Genomic DNA, 16,121 nt, shown 5'->3' with positions numbered 1-16,121 from the left:
CCACTGTGATTGTCAACTCAATTTTGGTGAAGCTAGGTGGTGTACCAGATGAAACAGAAGTTGAATTAGAAACATTTCTCCTTGACACAAACGCAGGTTGATTAGGCTTTGGAAGAGACGTACTATCACCACGAAGCATCATTACAACATTTGACATGGAAGGACGATCACCTGGATCTTCTTGCACACATAACAGCCCAACGTTTATGCACGTCATTGCTTCTTTCGGGTCGCATGATTCGAGCAATGAATGATCCAATAAATGTAGTGCCCTTTTATCTTTCCAGTAATTCCATGCCTGTGATACGATGATTTAGAATAATGAATATGAAGTTTAACGTACACATTGGAAAAAATTAACATGTACTCAAGGCACTCACATGGACCAAAAGGTTAGATGCTTCTTTAGATTGATAAAATCCTGTGTTTCTCCTTCCAGTTACTATCTCTAGTATAACTACTCCTAAGCTGAATACGTCTGACTTAATCGAGAATACTCCTTCCANTCAACTCAATTTTGGTGAAGCTAGGTGGTGTACCAGATGAAACAGAAGTTGAATTAGAAACATTTCTCCTTGACACAAAAGCAGGTTGATTAGGCTTTGGAAGAGACGTACTATCACTACGAAGCATCATTACAACATTTGACATGGAAGGACGATCACCTGGATCTTCTTGCACACATAAGAGCCCAACGTTTATGCACGTCATTGCTTCTTTCGGGTCGCATGATTCGAGCAATGAATGATCCAGCAAATGTAGTGCTCTTTTTTCTTTCCAGTAATTCCATGCCTGTGTGTGATATCATGATTTAGAATAATGAATATGAAGTTCAACGTACACACTGGAAAAAAAATAACGTGTACTCAAGGCACTCACATGGACCAAAAGGTTAGATGCTTCTTTAGATTGATAAAATCCTGTGTTTCTCCTTCCGGTTACTATCTCCAGTATAACTACTCCTAAGCTGAATACGTCTGACTTAATCGAAAATACACCTTCCAATGCATATTCAGGAGACATATATCCGCTAAATCAACCAAATAATGATGGAATAATCACGAGTCAGATGTGCGATGCAATCAAGCAAAGTTCATAACATTGTCATGTTTGTATTACTTACTAAGTTCCAACAACTTTTTTGGTATTTGTTTCTGTTGTTTGTTCTTCAACTATCCTTGCCAAGCCAAAGTCTGATATTCTGGGGTTCATTTGTTGATCCAAAAGAATGTTACTTGTTTTCAGATCTCTATGAATAATTCTGTGCCTTGAGTCTTCATGAAGATAGAGAAGCCCTCGAGAAATTCCTAATATGATCTCAAATCGTTTTTTCCACTTCAATGACTTGCTAAATGTTGGATCTTGTTTTGGTGACCAAGGAGAAAATTTAGCAACATTGATCAAGTAAATAGAGTGATTAAGAAATAAGATCAGTTCAGATATATATACTAACCGAATATGAAGGTGTCTAGACTTTTGTTTGACATATACTCGTAAAGTAGAATCTGTTCATACCCTGTGATACAGTAGCCTAAAAGTCTGACTAGATTTCTATGTTGAAGTTTCGAGATCAGTATGACTTCGTTCCTGAATTCTTCAATGCCCTGTCTAGATTGGGTTGATAGCCTTTTCACAGCAATTTCTTGTCCATCTGAAAATATACCCTGAAAGATTTTCGATGTGGAAACTAGGATGCTATGAAATGACTACATAAAGTTGAACTCATGTTAAAGTGAATTATTAATGCTAACCTTATAAACAGGACCAAAACCTCCTTGTCCAAGTTTATTTACATCTGAGAAATGATCTGTGGCTGCTAATATGTTTTCCAAACAAAAGAATGGAACGGCGATGTTTTGCTTATCATTTTCGTTAATCAGGTTTTGTGCTTCTTTTTCTCTGTTGAACCAATGTGGCACTGGATTGCCTCCTGTGCTTTGTTGGCTTGCTAAGATCAGAAAACAAGAGCAGCCTTTTGAGATATCTCTCTTTATCTGATTCATAGAGCAAAAAAAAGAAGTAGAATTGCAACGGCTGTAATAGCAACACAAACCTGTTTTCTTCGCCATCATTCTACTACAATAAATGTAGCTAAAGCTACATAGAAGTAGAATTGCAACGGCTACCACGCCAGATATGATAACTTTAAGCTTCAGGGAAAATCTCCCTGATTTTGCATCTGATGACAGAAAAGAAGAAGCATAAGAAAACTGTGACAAGAAATAAACTTTTGTCCCTAAAAGCTAGCTTCATGATATGAGATTGTCCGAGACCATATAAAAAAAACATCTCATCCCTAAAGAGACTATGTGGGAACTTAACATCGCTCATGCCTAGGCCTGCCAACTGGAGCGTGAACAATATGATGGGGCAGAATATGGGGTAAACAAAGAATCGGGATGGGTCTGATTCTACTAATGTGATAAGAAATGGACCCTTGAGGCTAACTCGACTATAAAATCTAGTTTATGAGTTAAGGACTGTCCGAAACCATGTGAAGAGACCATCCCATCCTTAAAGAGCCGATGTGGGAACTCAACAAACTGGTAATAGTTTACTGGCAAAAGGTCTTCAACTCATATTGTCTAGTTGTAACTAATGAAAACATGAAAACCATACATTCGGTCAGTGACTATCTTATGTGTGTTTATAACATAGAGGCTGTTGCGTAAACTTATATTTAGTCAGTGACTATCTGATGTTTGTTTAAAACGTAAGGTCTGTTTATGTGAAGTTATAATTGCCTATTTAATTCTTGTGAACACTAAGATTTAGAGAACTCGTAATGTTGAAGTCCATGAGGTAAATAGCTGAAGAAACATTAGACAAGAAAAAACAAGCATCCATAGAAAGCTGTCAGTAACTATTTGGAGATGAGCATTGCATACGTAGAAATGACAAACACTATCAAATACAAGTCCTAACTTTAAACTTACCTTCACCGTATGCTTCGTCAGAGACAGCAAGTCTGGTATAAATCACACTTCCACTACCATCTCCTGGTGAGAGTTGCTTCAGATTCACAACTTCATTCCAAATTGAACACACATTATTATCATAAGCATATGCATTACATGAGGAACAGTTACTCAAGCAAGTAGAATGGCATTCCTCAGCACTAGCAGCCGGAACAGATATGGAATATTCGGGCAATGTCACGTTGGGATTCATCAAAAACCTGCCCTTTTTACCATCACCACACTGCAAGCTTTCCTTCCTTACACAGCCACCGGAATGATCATTCAAGTCCCATTCTGTATTGGATTTAGGTGTGAAACCAGTCAAGCAATTACAGAAGGTCGTGGACTCCTTATTGCAAATGCTAAAGGCACCACAACTAGCATACACCTCACACGGTTGTCTTGGTTGAGATGTAAAAATTTGCCATTCCATTAAATTTTCCGCCCAAATCAGATGCCTGATTTGCCCAGAGACATCTAGTGTTAATCTAATTTTGGAAGAGTTACGAAGGGAATACATAAAATAGCTCTCATTTTCATTATCAACATATGTAAAGCTGTATCTATCAGAATTCAAACTCATCTCAGGCATCAAGCTGAGAATACGCCCATTCCAAGATCCAGAAGCTGAGTACAGCTCAGTCCTGTTCCACTTTATCAAGAACTGCTTATTACTCTGATCCATCTCCACGGAAAAAATCCCCGGAGAAGGATCCTCTGAGTTCTTCCAAAAAGTAAGTATCTTTGTTGTATTCGTACGCTTGTCATACTTCACCTTAGCATTCGGTAACCATGTATCAGTCGGGTTATCAAAGCTTTGCCAAAGTGGTGTAGTTGAATTTGATCCATCACTCAAAATCAAATTACCATCATCAGAAAGAATTGCCATTAGTGTATTTGAACTAATTGTGTTGCTGATATTTGTTGACCAAAACAAGTTTTTGGATTCAGTCATAAGCACTAAATTACCATCCAAAACTTTCAACTCAACAGAATTCATATCAGTAGCAGAAAGTGGCTTCTCCCTGTTTGCTACCCATACTATTGTTTGTGTAATTACATTCTTATACCATATACCAAGATAGTAATTTTTCGAACTACCAGGTTTAAAGAATCCTAATTCAAAGTTTTCGCCTGAAGAGACGATACTTTGATTTCCAGAAACAGAGTGATTTACTGAGATCATTTCAACTCCAAGAGACTGATGAATACTGATAGATAAACATGTTAGGATCACAAAAAGTAGACGAATCGAATAATGTTGCAGTTGCATGGTTGCACCAAATTTGTTCACAGAAGATGCACAACATCAATTAAGGTCATGTTGCTAGTCATGGTAAGACTTACATCCGGTTTGGTCATACTATATGAAATCATGATATGGAATCATACTTCCTCAGTTCAACAATAATTTACTATATCACCCTTTAAATATAATAAATACAAGAAATGAGTATAATTAATGATAAGGCAAAATTAAGAACTAAATGTAAAATTATTCATTCATTTCATAAAGTAGACAAGTATTATTGAACATCTCAAAATAGTATTATTGGGCGGAGGGAGTAATATGAAATCATGAGATGAAATTAAAGTTTTATTTGGCCATGCAATTTGGACTTTTTTATGTTGTATGTATTTTCATAAGCATAAAAACCCAATAAGTTGTAAAACTATTAAAATTGTCTCAAATCTTTATATAATCATACCACATAAGCAAAAGTTTGTAAAATCGTATAATACATTATAACAAAGTTATTCTTAAAAGATACAACGTTTATTGATTAAACTTTAATTCAATAAAAAATAAAATTGAACATAAGTTATAGTGTACTAGTCTTAGGGCTGTAAATAGTTATGGTTAAAAAAACAAACCACAATACGGATTAAACTGATTAAAAAACTGCTATTTGGTTTGATTTTGTTAGGTTTGGTTTTAAATTTTGAAAATAGATACTATCAAGAATAACCAAACTGAACTGATAAATTAGATATATAAATTTTATAATTATTCATCTATTATTCACAAATAAAATATAAATATTTTGTTAAATTATTTAATTTTGTCATTTTCTCAAGCCCAACACTTAAATTTTAGCCCAACTATTACAATCTTAAGTCCAAGTCCGTCAAAATTCATCACTTTAGTTTTTACCTAACTTACCTCACATAAGATAGTCACACTTTCTCTTAATTGAATCACTTTATTTGTATAATAATAACTCTAGAATTGCTTAATTGAATCGACAATAGCTTTCCTATATATTGATTTTTTATGTACGAGGTGCTTGTGTTTATCGAGATATATACGTATGTCCTCAAAAAATTAATTACTTTCAAACCGAAAAAATTTGAAAAACTGAAACAAACCGACAATAACCAAACTGGTAGTTATTTTTTCGTTTGGTTTGGTTTGTTTTTAGAAATTTAAAAAACCGACTAGATTGGTTTGGTTTTGGTTTTAACCAATAACCGATCCAAACTGAACCATGAACACCCCTAACTAATCTGTAATATAATCCTCCCACATAGTACAGGACGACCTTTTTACGTTGAACTTCCATTTCTCATCATATGACAAAGAAGACAAACCAACATTGTTACTTTCGGTCATTTATTGGTCAATTTTGTTGGTAAATAAATTTGATAAAAATAAAATAAATTTGGTGAATATAAATGGTATAGTAGGAATTGATTTGAAGTAATAAATTTTGTGTTAGTGAGAATAATTGTTATATGAGATATAAATGATTTAAAAAGTAATAATGTAAATTATAAATTTTATTTATATATGGAATAAATTATTATTAGATATAAATGTGGGTTGCTTTTATAAAATATAAACTTGGGGTTTAATTGTTGTATTCAAAAAATCTCAAATCATAATTTCAAATTTTTAAATCATGCTTTTTCGAGCATTTGAAATTTTATCTCATGATATAAAATTATGAGATAAAATTAACATAAGATCACATATTCAAATCGTGATATGAAATTACATATCCAAAGGCCTACTTAAATTTTTTCGTTTAATGAGGTTCATATGAGACTTGTCTAACGGTCTAAAAGTCAACAAGCACGCGTGTTTGGTATGATTGTACGAAATAATGCTGCCATTACTCTACTATGGGTTGGTTTTGGTCATGTGTCGAATATTTCTGATCTAACTTAACCTCAAAAATTAGCTTATAAAAAAAGTTTATAAGAAATCCAAGATTCTCGTCCTTCATCCATGTGAGATTCATTCCATTTTTTTATTTGTTTATTTATTTTATAGAAAGGATTCATGTCATTCATCAATGTATATTCTTTAATTTCTTATTATATGAAGCTCCTCTCTTTTCACTTGGTAGCATCTAATGGGTTAGAGAGTTGTATAGGAGAAAATTTGTGAGAAACAAGTGCTATATATTTCCTCGTCTCATTTTATGTGACATCATTTTCTTTTTTTGTCTCTTTCAAAAAGAATGTTATCATATTATAATTTAAAAAAAAATAACTTTAAAATTCTTCTTTTACTGTTAATAAATTGATTTACAACTCCAAAAGTATCTAAGGATTGTTTTAGACCACAAGTTTTTTTAAAAAAAAAAAATTCTTAAACACCTTGTCAAGTCAAATTGTATCACATAAAATGGAAGGAAGAGAAGATTTAGTACCCCCTTTGTCTTATGTGACATTCTTTCTTTTTTAAATTATAAATTTCGATAGTCTTTTTTTTAAAACATCATACTAAATTAAATGGTACTATATAAAATGAGACACAGACAATATAGTGAATCTTCACTATTTTGTTTCCAATAAAACTGATGGATGGAAAAAAAAAAGGATTAAGAAGAGTAAAAGACCCTACATTGACTTTGTTCTATAAGTGGGAAATGGGTCGAAAGCGATTTCGGAAGGGGAAATTGTACCCTCAATTAAACCATAATAATACTCACTAAGGTGGGAAAACAACGTTGTTTCCATCAACGGCCAACATGAATAGACTCAAGTCTTTGCCACATTTGGAATTTACACAATGACTTTAAGAAAGTGTAAGAGGGGGATGAATTGCTCCTTTTTCGATTTTCCTTAATGTAGTCAATTTATCATGAGTACTAACAATCAACTTTTATCAGAAGGTTAATACTGGTTGGGATCCGGAATGTATCTTACTCCTGTCCTCTTAGGTTGTAAGGGTGATCTCTTCTAGCCTTTGTAACTTTGATATTGTGAGTATAAGATCAAGTATAGTTTTTATGTTTACACTTGACTTTTTCTTTCTTTTTCTTTTTGTTAAAATTCCTTGCCAACAATATCTTTCTCCTCTCTCTCTCTTTTGTTTACACAGTTGAACTCTTAGTAATACAATGCTTGATAAAAGTAGAGTAGAGAATGTGAGATGATTCAGACTCATGGTATATTTTTCTCCTTTGAAAGCATTTGTTTTAATAGACTAGTCGATTCCGAATCTTCCTGATGAAGAGATACAAATTTATACAAAAGCAACAACTAGTTAAGTAGATAGTTCAGAGGGCAACAAAGCCCTACACAAAAATAAGCATAGCAAACAAAACATAGTCTGAAACAAGCATAACAAAACAATTGTCTGAATTTCAACTAAGCTAATATCCGTTGAAAGAAAAAGAAATATTATAAAAAATTAGCAACTTGTTTAGGTATTTGTTTTGTATTAGAAGAGAATAAAATATATTTTCCTCTTTTATTTGAGTTAGAAACCACTTTGGAATTGCAAATAAGTTCATTCCTTTTCGTTTATTTACCTTAGATTTTCAAAATCAAAAATAAAAATCATTCCTCCATAAAAACCTTAGAACTTGTAATTCTTCCACATATCTATCTCCTATTTTTGGGCTGTCTATTACAAGTCAACCACTGTAAGATCTAAACGAAAGTGAAGAGACATAAAATAAAGATAGATTAGACAACCTAAATAAAATTCGAGATAAATAAGGTTTCTGAGTAATACAATACTATTAGTAGAGTAGCTGTTTTCAACTTATCATCTACTTCTGGTCATCACTATATATAAACATTAATTCTTTTTCGGTTAAGCAAAAATCATTAGACTTTAGTAGTATAATAATGCATCATAGGCTAATCATATTTTTGTTATTGCTACAAGTTTTTGATTTTTGCAATGGAGGTGTTACAAGCACTTATATCAGAAAATCTGAAGCCTCAATTGACATGCCAATTGAATATTTTCTTCCTCCCCCTGGTTATAATTCCCCCGAGCAGGTTCACTTTCTTGTCACCAATTAATTTATTTATTTTGCGCTTTGTTTGGATCGTTATTGCATATTGTTCCATTAAGAATTGGCTCGTACTGTGTTGTATTATGTTGTATATTATAGCATAGTGTATTATTTTTATGAATACAATATTTGAATAGAGCGTATTTTTTCCATATGTATAATGTCATACATCAATTACTTAAAAAGAAACTTACCAAAAAACAATAGAATAGAGGATTGATCAGACCAAATCAATTGTTACACATTCTCCTTGGTGGTCCAGTTAATTTCATTGTCACAAATTCACTAAGTAATTAATAATGTAGTAGACCACCAAAGGGAGGTTAATAGAGGGGGATTCATTGATGATTTGAACTTTACGAGTTTGAATTTGAAATTTTATCACAATCCATTGATTTATGATGTTTTTTTATTATTATTTATGATGTAATAATTCAGGTTCATATAACACAAGGAGATCATATAGGAAGAAGTGTGATTGTTTCATGGGTAACACCACTAGAAAGCCAATCAAATTATGTGACCTTTTGGGAAGAAGGGGCCAAGCATCATCACAAACACAAAGCTCATGCTAAAACCACATCTTATAAATACTATAATTACACTTCTGGTTATATCCACCATGCCACAATCAAACGACTAAAGGTATATATATATCTTGTGTTTTTTCTAGTTGCTTTTGATTCTTTGAGATACATTGTTTCTACTCTTTTTTTTTTTGGTCAAAATTCAGTATAATGTGACATACATATATCAACTGGGAGAACATAATTCTACTCGGAGATTCTCCTTCACAACTCCGCCAAAAGTTGGACCAGATGTTCCTTACACATTTGGTATTATCGGTGAGTACTTTGTACTAAACAAGTTGATTCATACGAAGGAATGATTGAAGAGTTTAACTTTAAGTTTAAATTCTATATCCGCCTCTGGATGCATGTCTGTTACAATGTGATATACTTGGATGCAGGGGATTTGGGGCAAACATATGACTCAAATCAAACGTTGGAGCATTATTTGTCGAACCCAAAAGGTCAAGCTATGTTGGTTGTTGGTGATTTATCATATGCAGATCATTACCCATTTCATGACAACATGAGATGGGATACTTTTGGCCGTTTTATTGAGAAGAGTGCTGCCTATCAACCTTGGATTACTGCTGCTGGCAATCATGAACTTGATTTTGCTCCTGAGATTGTAATGCTTCCTTTCAATGTGTTACTAATAGTTCATAAAACAACAACTCTATTTCAGTGTGTTTTCGATGTTTTTAGGGTGAAAATACTCCATTCAAGCCATACACGCATAGGTATCATGTACCCTACAAGGCATCTCAGAGTACATCTCCTCTTTGGTATTCAATCAAACGTGCATCGACTTATATAATAGTCCTATCCTCTTATTCAGCCTATGGTAAGTACTACATTTTCTAAACATGTTTTGCTAGTAGTCTCAGTTTGTGTAGTAACTGACCTTATATAATGTTGTTCAGGTAAATATACTCCACAATATAGTTGGCTTGAAGAAGAATTCCCAAAGGTTAACAGAACTGAAACTCCGTGGCTAATTGTTCTGCTTCACTCTCCATGGTACAACAGTAACAACTATCATTACATGGAAGGTGAAAGCATGAGAGTGATGTTCGAGTCCTGGTTTGTTCAGAACAAGGTTGACATGGTGTTTGCAGGACATGTTCATTCTTATGAACGCTCGGTAGGCCCCTCAACTCTATCCTATAAAATTTCATCCTTGAACCAATGCATAGGTCTTGATTAATGGTATATATGTCACATGGACAATTTCGTAGGAACGAGTATCAAATGTTATGTACAACATCACAAATGGACAGAGTACTCCAATTGAAGATCCTTCCGCACCTATATACATAACAATTGGGGATGGTGGAAATATTGAAGGCATTGCTAACAAGTTAGACTTCTATTCGTTCTGATCTCATTTTTATTTAATCTGATGTAATGAGAAGAGTATCTGATGGGAGTCTGTCTGGTTTTTGTTTGTGCAGTTTTACAGAACCACAGCCGAGCTACTCAGCTTATCGTGAAGCCAGTTTTGGTCACGCAGTTCTTGAAATTAAGAACAGAACTCACGCCTATTATACTTGGCATCGTAACCAGGACAGTGAACGAGTTGCAGCAGATTCTTTGTGGATTTACAATAGACACTGGTATCCTAAAAAGGAAACCAGCTCTATGGCTTGAAAGTAACATGTTTGGTAGGCAGTGCAGTTGTTAGTTTCCTAGAAACCATGTGTTCTATTAGATTAGTTCGTCGGGTACTAAACCAGTTCCCATTTATGATTTCTTAAAGACCGTGTAAGAGGAAAATGTGACAACTAATATGGAACGAAGAGAGTATACCTTAACCCTTAGTAGGTGGAAGTTTATTTTCTTATGCCTTCTCCAATCTTAGTACTTATTTTTTTCTTTCAACTTCTTAATATATTTTTTTTCTGAAATTCAATTTTCAAATATTCTTTTTTTCTTTTTCATCTTTAACCAAATAAAACTCTCTTCCACTATTAAATATAACTGGCAGTGTCACATCAAGTCATTATCTATAACACTAGAAATAGATAAATATAACATCAATTTTAGGTTTGAAGGTTCATTATCATCAACACTAATTCCATATAAATTCAGTATGTATTACAGGTTACTTCTGTCCAATGCCATAAGATGTAATAAATATACATGAAAATGAACTTCACTTATTTATGCCTTTAATTAATAGATTCTCTAAAGACAAAGTACCTTCCAAAATATTAGCCAACAGAGAATTAAAATCTTTTGCCCCTCTTTGGCTCTTCTAGTCTTCACTATAAATTGACCATTTGTAACTATAATCTTCATCCCCCCTCACTACTCTTTAGCTAAGTGTTCTTTCTTTTTATTCCTTTGTGTTTTTCTCAATCCTAAGAATTTGTCATTTCTTTATATTATTGGTTTTTAAGTTACATACATTGATATGAATTGGGCTTAAAGAAAAGGCGAAAAATTTATATAGCCAACCAGGAAATCACAACTCGTTTGTGACTTAGGTGTAGGTTGTTGTTGTTGTTAAGTTACATACATTAAAAACGTAAATATTTTTTATGCTATCGGTATAGTTAATTTGACAACGTAAATATTTACAAACAAGATTTGGTTGAGGATTCAAAGTGAGAAATTCTATTGACAGAAGAGAGAGAGTACAATCTGTCATCAGCAAAATGATATTGTTGTTTGTTGGAATGTGCTCTCTCTGCTTCTGCCAATTGAAACTATAATGGATCCTCAACAAAGATTACACATTTTGCTATTCATAATGAAAATAGAATATGATGTTAAATGTTTTGTTGCTAGAGATTTTCTGTAAATTATATGAACATCTACTAGTTACACTACACAAAAATGTTACAAAGTGTTTAAGAATGTGCCAGAATGCTAAATAAGACTAGTGTTGGAAGTTCATTTAGTTTTCAGGCTTCATGTTTGAGTTAATGAGCAAAATGATAATATAATATATCGTCCAAACGCCATGGTTTGCTCAAAGTCCCATCACTGAGAAGACATCTGATCTGAGTAATGCAAGATTAAACGTTCCTTGGAGAAATTACTGAGTATTTCTGTACTCATTTTTATTTTTCAAGCCACTTCTGTTTGATCCTTCATTAGTTACACTGTACATATTTTTATTCAAAGGAAGAGAAATTTTCATGAACTTGATCTGTTTGCAACATAATTGCTGTTCTAATATTTCATACAAGTCTTGTATATCTTCTGTAACCAAAAATGATATTGGATGGCAATGCCATATTTACTCTGTTGAACAATGATGAAATGAAAGTCATTACATTAATATAGAGATCAGTATTTCATTCTATTAGATGTTATGAAAAGGGAGGAGGCCTTAAACTCTCCAAATCACTGCATGAACACAAGCGAAAAGTCATCTAATTCCGATTTCGAGTTCTGGATATGAAAAAGTGTTTGATAGGAACCGTTTCTCTCGAATGGACCATAAGTGGTGCGAATCAAAAAAAGTCATCTAAATTACTAACAAGAAAGTCACTCTTATGTCCAACGTAATCTACTAGATAACACCAAACTCAAATTTGAAACATATATTTCGTGTTTCTTAAATAACAAATCTTAATCATCAATTTTTCATAATAACAAATCTAGCAAACTCAATTGACACTCTCTAAATTTTTTTCATATATGACTATGCGCTCAGTAATATATGACTGAAAGTTGAAACACATGTTAAAAATGGCTAAAATTTTAGATATACACATCTTAATATTTAAACAAAATTTAAGAAAAGTACTAATTTTTCTTGAAAGCTATCTAATAGTGGCTTTTCGTTATAAAAACAAAACATATAGGGTGTATTAATTAAATGGTAGAACAAAAAGGACATAAAATGTAATTTTTACAAAATATACCTATTGTATATGTATTTGTTTGTTGGAAAAAATTTGGGGGTCTAAGCTTCCAACCCTAATCTCATCTGTTCACTCACTTCACCGAGACTGTGAAGATAGAAAGTTTCGACAGAAAAACAGAGTTCTGCACCGGTGCCACCGCCTCCGCCTCCGCCTCCGCCTCCGCCTGCCTGCGTCCCGTCTGTTTCCGCCTGCTCCCGTCGCGTTTGAAATTGTTTTATTTGACTAGTAAACAGCTTTTGAAATAAATTTGGAAATTGGATTTAATTTAGTGATGCTGTGGATGTTGTTATCTAAGCTGCCAAATGAACTGATTTAGCCATTTGAAAACCTCAAAGTTGGCTTACATTTTTGTATTTTTTATGTAAAATTAGGATACCTCTCTACTTATTTGTCAATTGTCAATGATGAAGAGGGTATGGAGAATTCATGATGCTTTCCAGAAGGAAGCAATTCTCCAAAAGTTCTCATCATGTTACACAATCGGACGAGGTTCAGCTAATACGTTGTGGATCCGAGGATTAGCAGGCAAGGCATCATCTTCTTCCCAACCCGCCGCCTGGCCACATGTATTTACTTTATTTGCAGACAGGTGGAATCCTGTCGATTCGTTGGTCAACCAAGATATGAGAGAAAAAGTTTCACATTTAAAGGATGAATTGTTAGCATACAGTGGTGATGCTGAAAAGTTTGAGAAAATATTAGCAGATAAAGGGGATTTGTTGTTTAGTAGGTATGCAGATGGTTCTGCGGTTGTTGAGCTCTTACAGCAGCTAAAATCTTCGCCCGGACTAGCGCTCCAGGTGATTCTCTTTCTCTATGCAACATACGATATCAATTTCGTTATAACTGAACCGATTTTGTTTTGCAATGATTGAAGTGGATGTGATTATTCTTTTGTATGTTAGAAACTATACGAATCTCGATAGCCACCAATCTTTGAACAAAAAAGATATCATAAAACAAATATATGAATTGAGTTGTGGTCAAAAGGACCTGTTGATTTTGCAAATAGAGCCGGATCCAGGATTTGAACTCTATGGGTTCAGTCTTTAAGGTTCTTAGCGTTTATCTGTTATGATTTTGAAGTTATGGATTCATACCTACATGGATGGATCTGCCCCTGCCTGCAAAGGTCAATTAAGTTGGGACATCATACAGTTATTGCGTGAGTACAACTTTTATGAGTAGATTATGTAAATTAGGCGGGGGATAAAATGGAGCTGAGTTTTTGGATGAAAGACGAGTAGTTGTTCTTCTTTTGGTAATATCAAACAATCCTTCTTTCAATTAATCAATAGTAATTTGGTTCCTTTCTACTAGCCACAATTGAAGAATTTTCTTGTATGCCTTTACTGTATTACGTAATTTCTTCTCTATGCCTTTTACCTAAGAGATAATGTTAAGTCTATGATTACTGCCATTTTCCCTCATTGAGGAAGTAAACATAGTTTGACTATTTTCTATCAGGCTTTCGACTGGAGAAGAAGACAATTGGATTACCAGAATCCCATGACAGTTGAGGAGTATTCCAAGGCTATTGTTGTGGCTGGAAGGTTAAAGAATGTTGATCTTGCAGCCAAACTATTCAAGGAGGCTTCCAACAAGCGACTCAAGTCGACCTCTTTATATAATGCCCTTATGACTGCATATATGATCAATGGCTTGGCTGTTAAGTGTCAATCAGTTTTTCGGGACTTGAAGAGGGAAGCAACATGTACTCCAACTATTGTAACGTACAACATACTGATCTCTGTGTTTGGAAGATTAATGCTGATAGATCACATGGAGGCAACTTTACGGGAAATAAATGATTTGGGTATCTGCCCAAATGTTGGTACGTACAACTATTTAATTGCTGGGTATATCACAGCGTGGATGTGGGATGATGTGGAGAAGGCATATAGAATCATGAAGGCAGGAAGTATCAAACCGGATCTTACTACCCATTTATTGATGCTTCGAGGATATGCACATTCTGGTAAGTTGGATAATATGGAAGAAATCTATGAGCTTGTCAAAGGTCATGTTGATCGACATGGAATCCCATTAATTCGATCTATGATATGTGCTTATAGTAAAAGTTCTGATGTAAATAAAGTTCAAAAGATTGAGGAATTGATGAGGTTGATTCCTAAAGATGATTATAGGCCTTGGTTGAATGTCATATTAATATGTTTGTATGCAAAGGAGGATCTATTAGAAGAGATGGAAAATTCAATAAATGAGGCATTTAAATGTAACACATCCGTCACAACGGTTGGTGTCATGCGTTGCATCATTTCAAGTTACTTCCGAAACAATGCAGTGGACAAACTTGCTAATTTTGTTAGCCGTGCAGAATGTGCTGGTTGGAAAATATGCAGGTCCCTTTACCACTGCAAGATGGTTATGTATTCATCACAAAAGCGACTCATTGAAATGGAGAAAGTTCTTAGCGAGATGGATAAAGTGAATTTGGACTTTTCAAAGAAAACACTTTGGATATTACTTAAAGCCTACAGAACTTGGGGGGAAAAGGATAAACTTCATCAGGTCTTGGGTATAATGTGCAGGCATGGATATGGAATTCCTATAAATGGATGAAGTTGGTAGTTCATAGTTCAATTTCCTTCCATCATAGTTCTATGACGGTTAACCCGATTGTAGTTTTGTTGGAATTTGGGATTTTGATGAAGCAGCAGATGACACTCTATTTTGTTCTTCTCCTTTGCTTGTTCCCTCTTGTTGCTGATAAAATTACAGGCTAAAATCTCAAGTGATGAAAGCATTTCTATGATATAGAAGAGTTAATTCAAGCATGCACGAACAACATGTCTGCTTATTGCCAATATAATTCAAATTGAGGGTATTTTAGACTTCTCATAGTACTTAACTTTATACCATGCCTTTTAACATCAAACTAATTTGCCATGTATCACTTCTATATTTTGTTTTATTTATGGCTCTATATCTTCTACAGCCTTTTCGGTTCATCGCCATCCAGCTTGTTTGGGTCTTAGCATCATCTATCCACTATTAAGTTTGTTTGTATGTTCTTTCTTCTGCTATCCAGTACCTTTTATAATACAAGTCGGAATCTGGCAATAACTACTGCTCTCTGTTCTTGGTTGTTCTTTCTAGATTCTGTCTGTACACTCGCTTGGAGATTTATGTTGTTCCACTGCCTCTGATCGGTGAGTTTCACTGATATTCTATCACGTCTTTTTCCTGCCTGCTTTCTAAATTCAAATCTGGGTTTACGGTTTTGATCTAAGGAAAAAACAAGTAATAATATAGATGATTCTGTTTCATGAATTAATGGCCTTCCAGTGGTTGTTGTTTGATGCATTTATTCATATGAAACATCATGAATATCTGGAAGAGCTACACTCCTTGAATTCCCATTTTGTCTCGCTTCATTGATGGAAATACTAATTGGTGTTTCCTCTATTCTAGTGCTGGTTTACAAAT

The 16,121-nt window shown here is 33.9% G+C and overlaps 3 protein-coding genes across 3 annotated transcripts; 2 read left to right on the top strand and 1 right to left on the bottom strand.

Moving 5' to 3' along the window:
• Positions 1–483: 483 nt before the first annotated feature.
• Positions 484–4,233, bottom strand: LOC125849788 (G-type lectin S-receptor-like serine/threonine-protein kinase At4g03230). Its single transcript, XM_049529762.1, has 7 exons — positions 2,937–4,233; positions 2,054–2,179; positions 1,752–1,948; positions 1,454–1,664; positions 1,124–1,361; positions 880–1,030; positions 484–792 (listed from the first exon to the last, which is right to left on the bottom strand). The coding sequence occupies exons 1-7, from the start codon at positions 4,231–4,233 to the stop codon at positions 484–486; spliced, it is 2,529 nt and encodes an 842-aa protein (XP_049385719.1).
• Positions 4,234–8,138: 3,905 nt separating this feature from the next.
• On the top strand, positions 8,139–10,440 carry LOC125849792 (purple acid phosphatase 2-like). The gene is made up of 8 exons (XM_049529765.1): positions 8,139–8,204; positions 8,660–8,866; positions 8,955–9,066; positions 9,192–9,418; positions 9,496–9,634; positions 9,714–9,934; positions 10,029–10,150; positions 10,245–10,440. Exons 1-8 carry the CDS (start codon positions 8,154–8,156, stop codon positions 10,438–10,440), a joined length of 1,275 nt encoding a protein of 424 aa, XP_049385722.1. The 5' UTR covers positions 8,139–8,153.
• Positions 10,441–12,714: 2,274 nt separating this feature from the next.
• On the top strand, positions 12,715–15,533 carry LOC125849791 (pentatricopeptide repeat-containing protein At2g30780). The gene is made up of 2 exons (XM_049529764.1): positions 12,715–13,471; positions 14,139–15,533. The coding sequence occupies exons 1-2, from the start codon at positions 13,073–13,075 to the stop codon at positions 15,252–15,254; spliced, it is 1,515 nt and encodes a 504-aa protein (XP_049385721.1). The 5' UTR covers positions 12,715–13,072; the 3' UTR covers positions 15,255–15,533.
• Positions 15,534–16,121: the final 588 nt, after the last annotated feature.

This window comes from Solanum stenotomum, unplaced genomic scaffold (assembly GCF_019186545.1).
Source record: "Solanum stenotomum isolate F172 unplaced genomic scaffold, ASM1918654v1 scaffold10710, whole genome shotgun sequence".
Classification (NCBI taxonomy): domain Eukaryota; kingdom Viridiplantae; phylum Streptophyta; class Magnoliopsida; order Solanales; family Solanaceae; genus Solanum; species Solanum stenotomum.
This window is presented reverse-complemented; position numbering and strand designations above follow the sequence as displayed.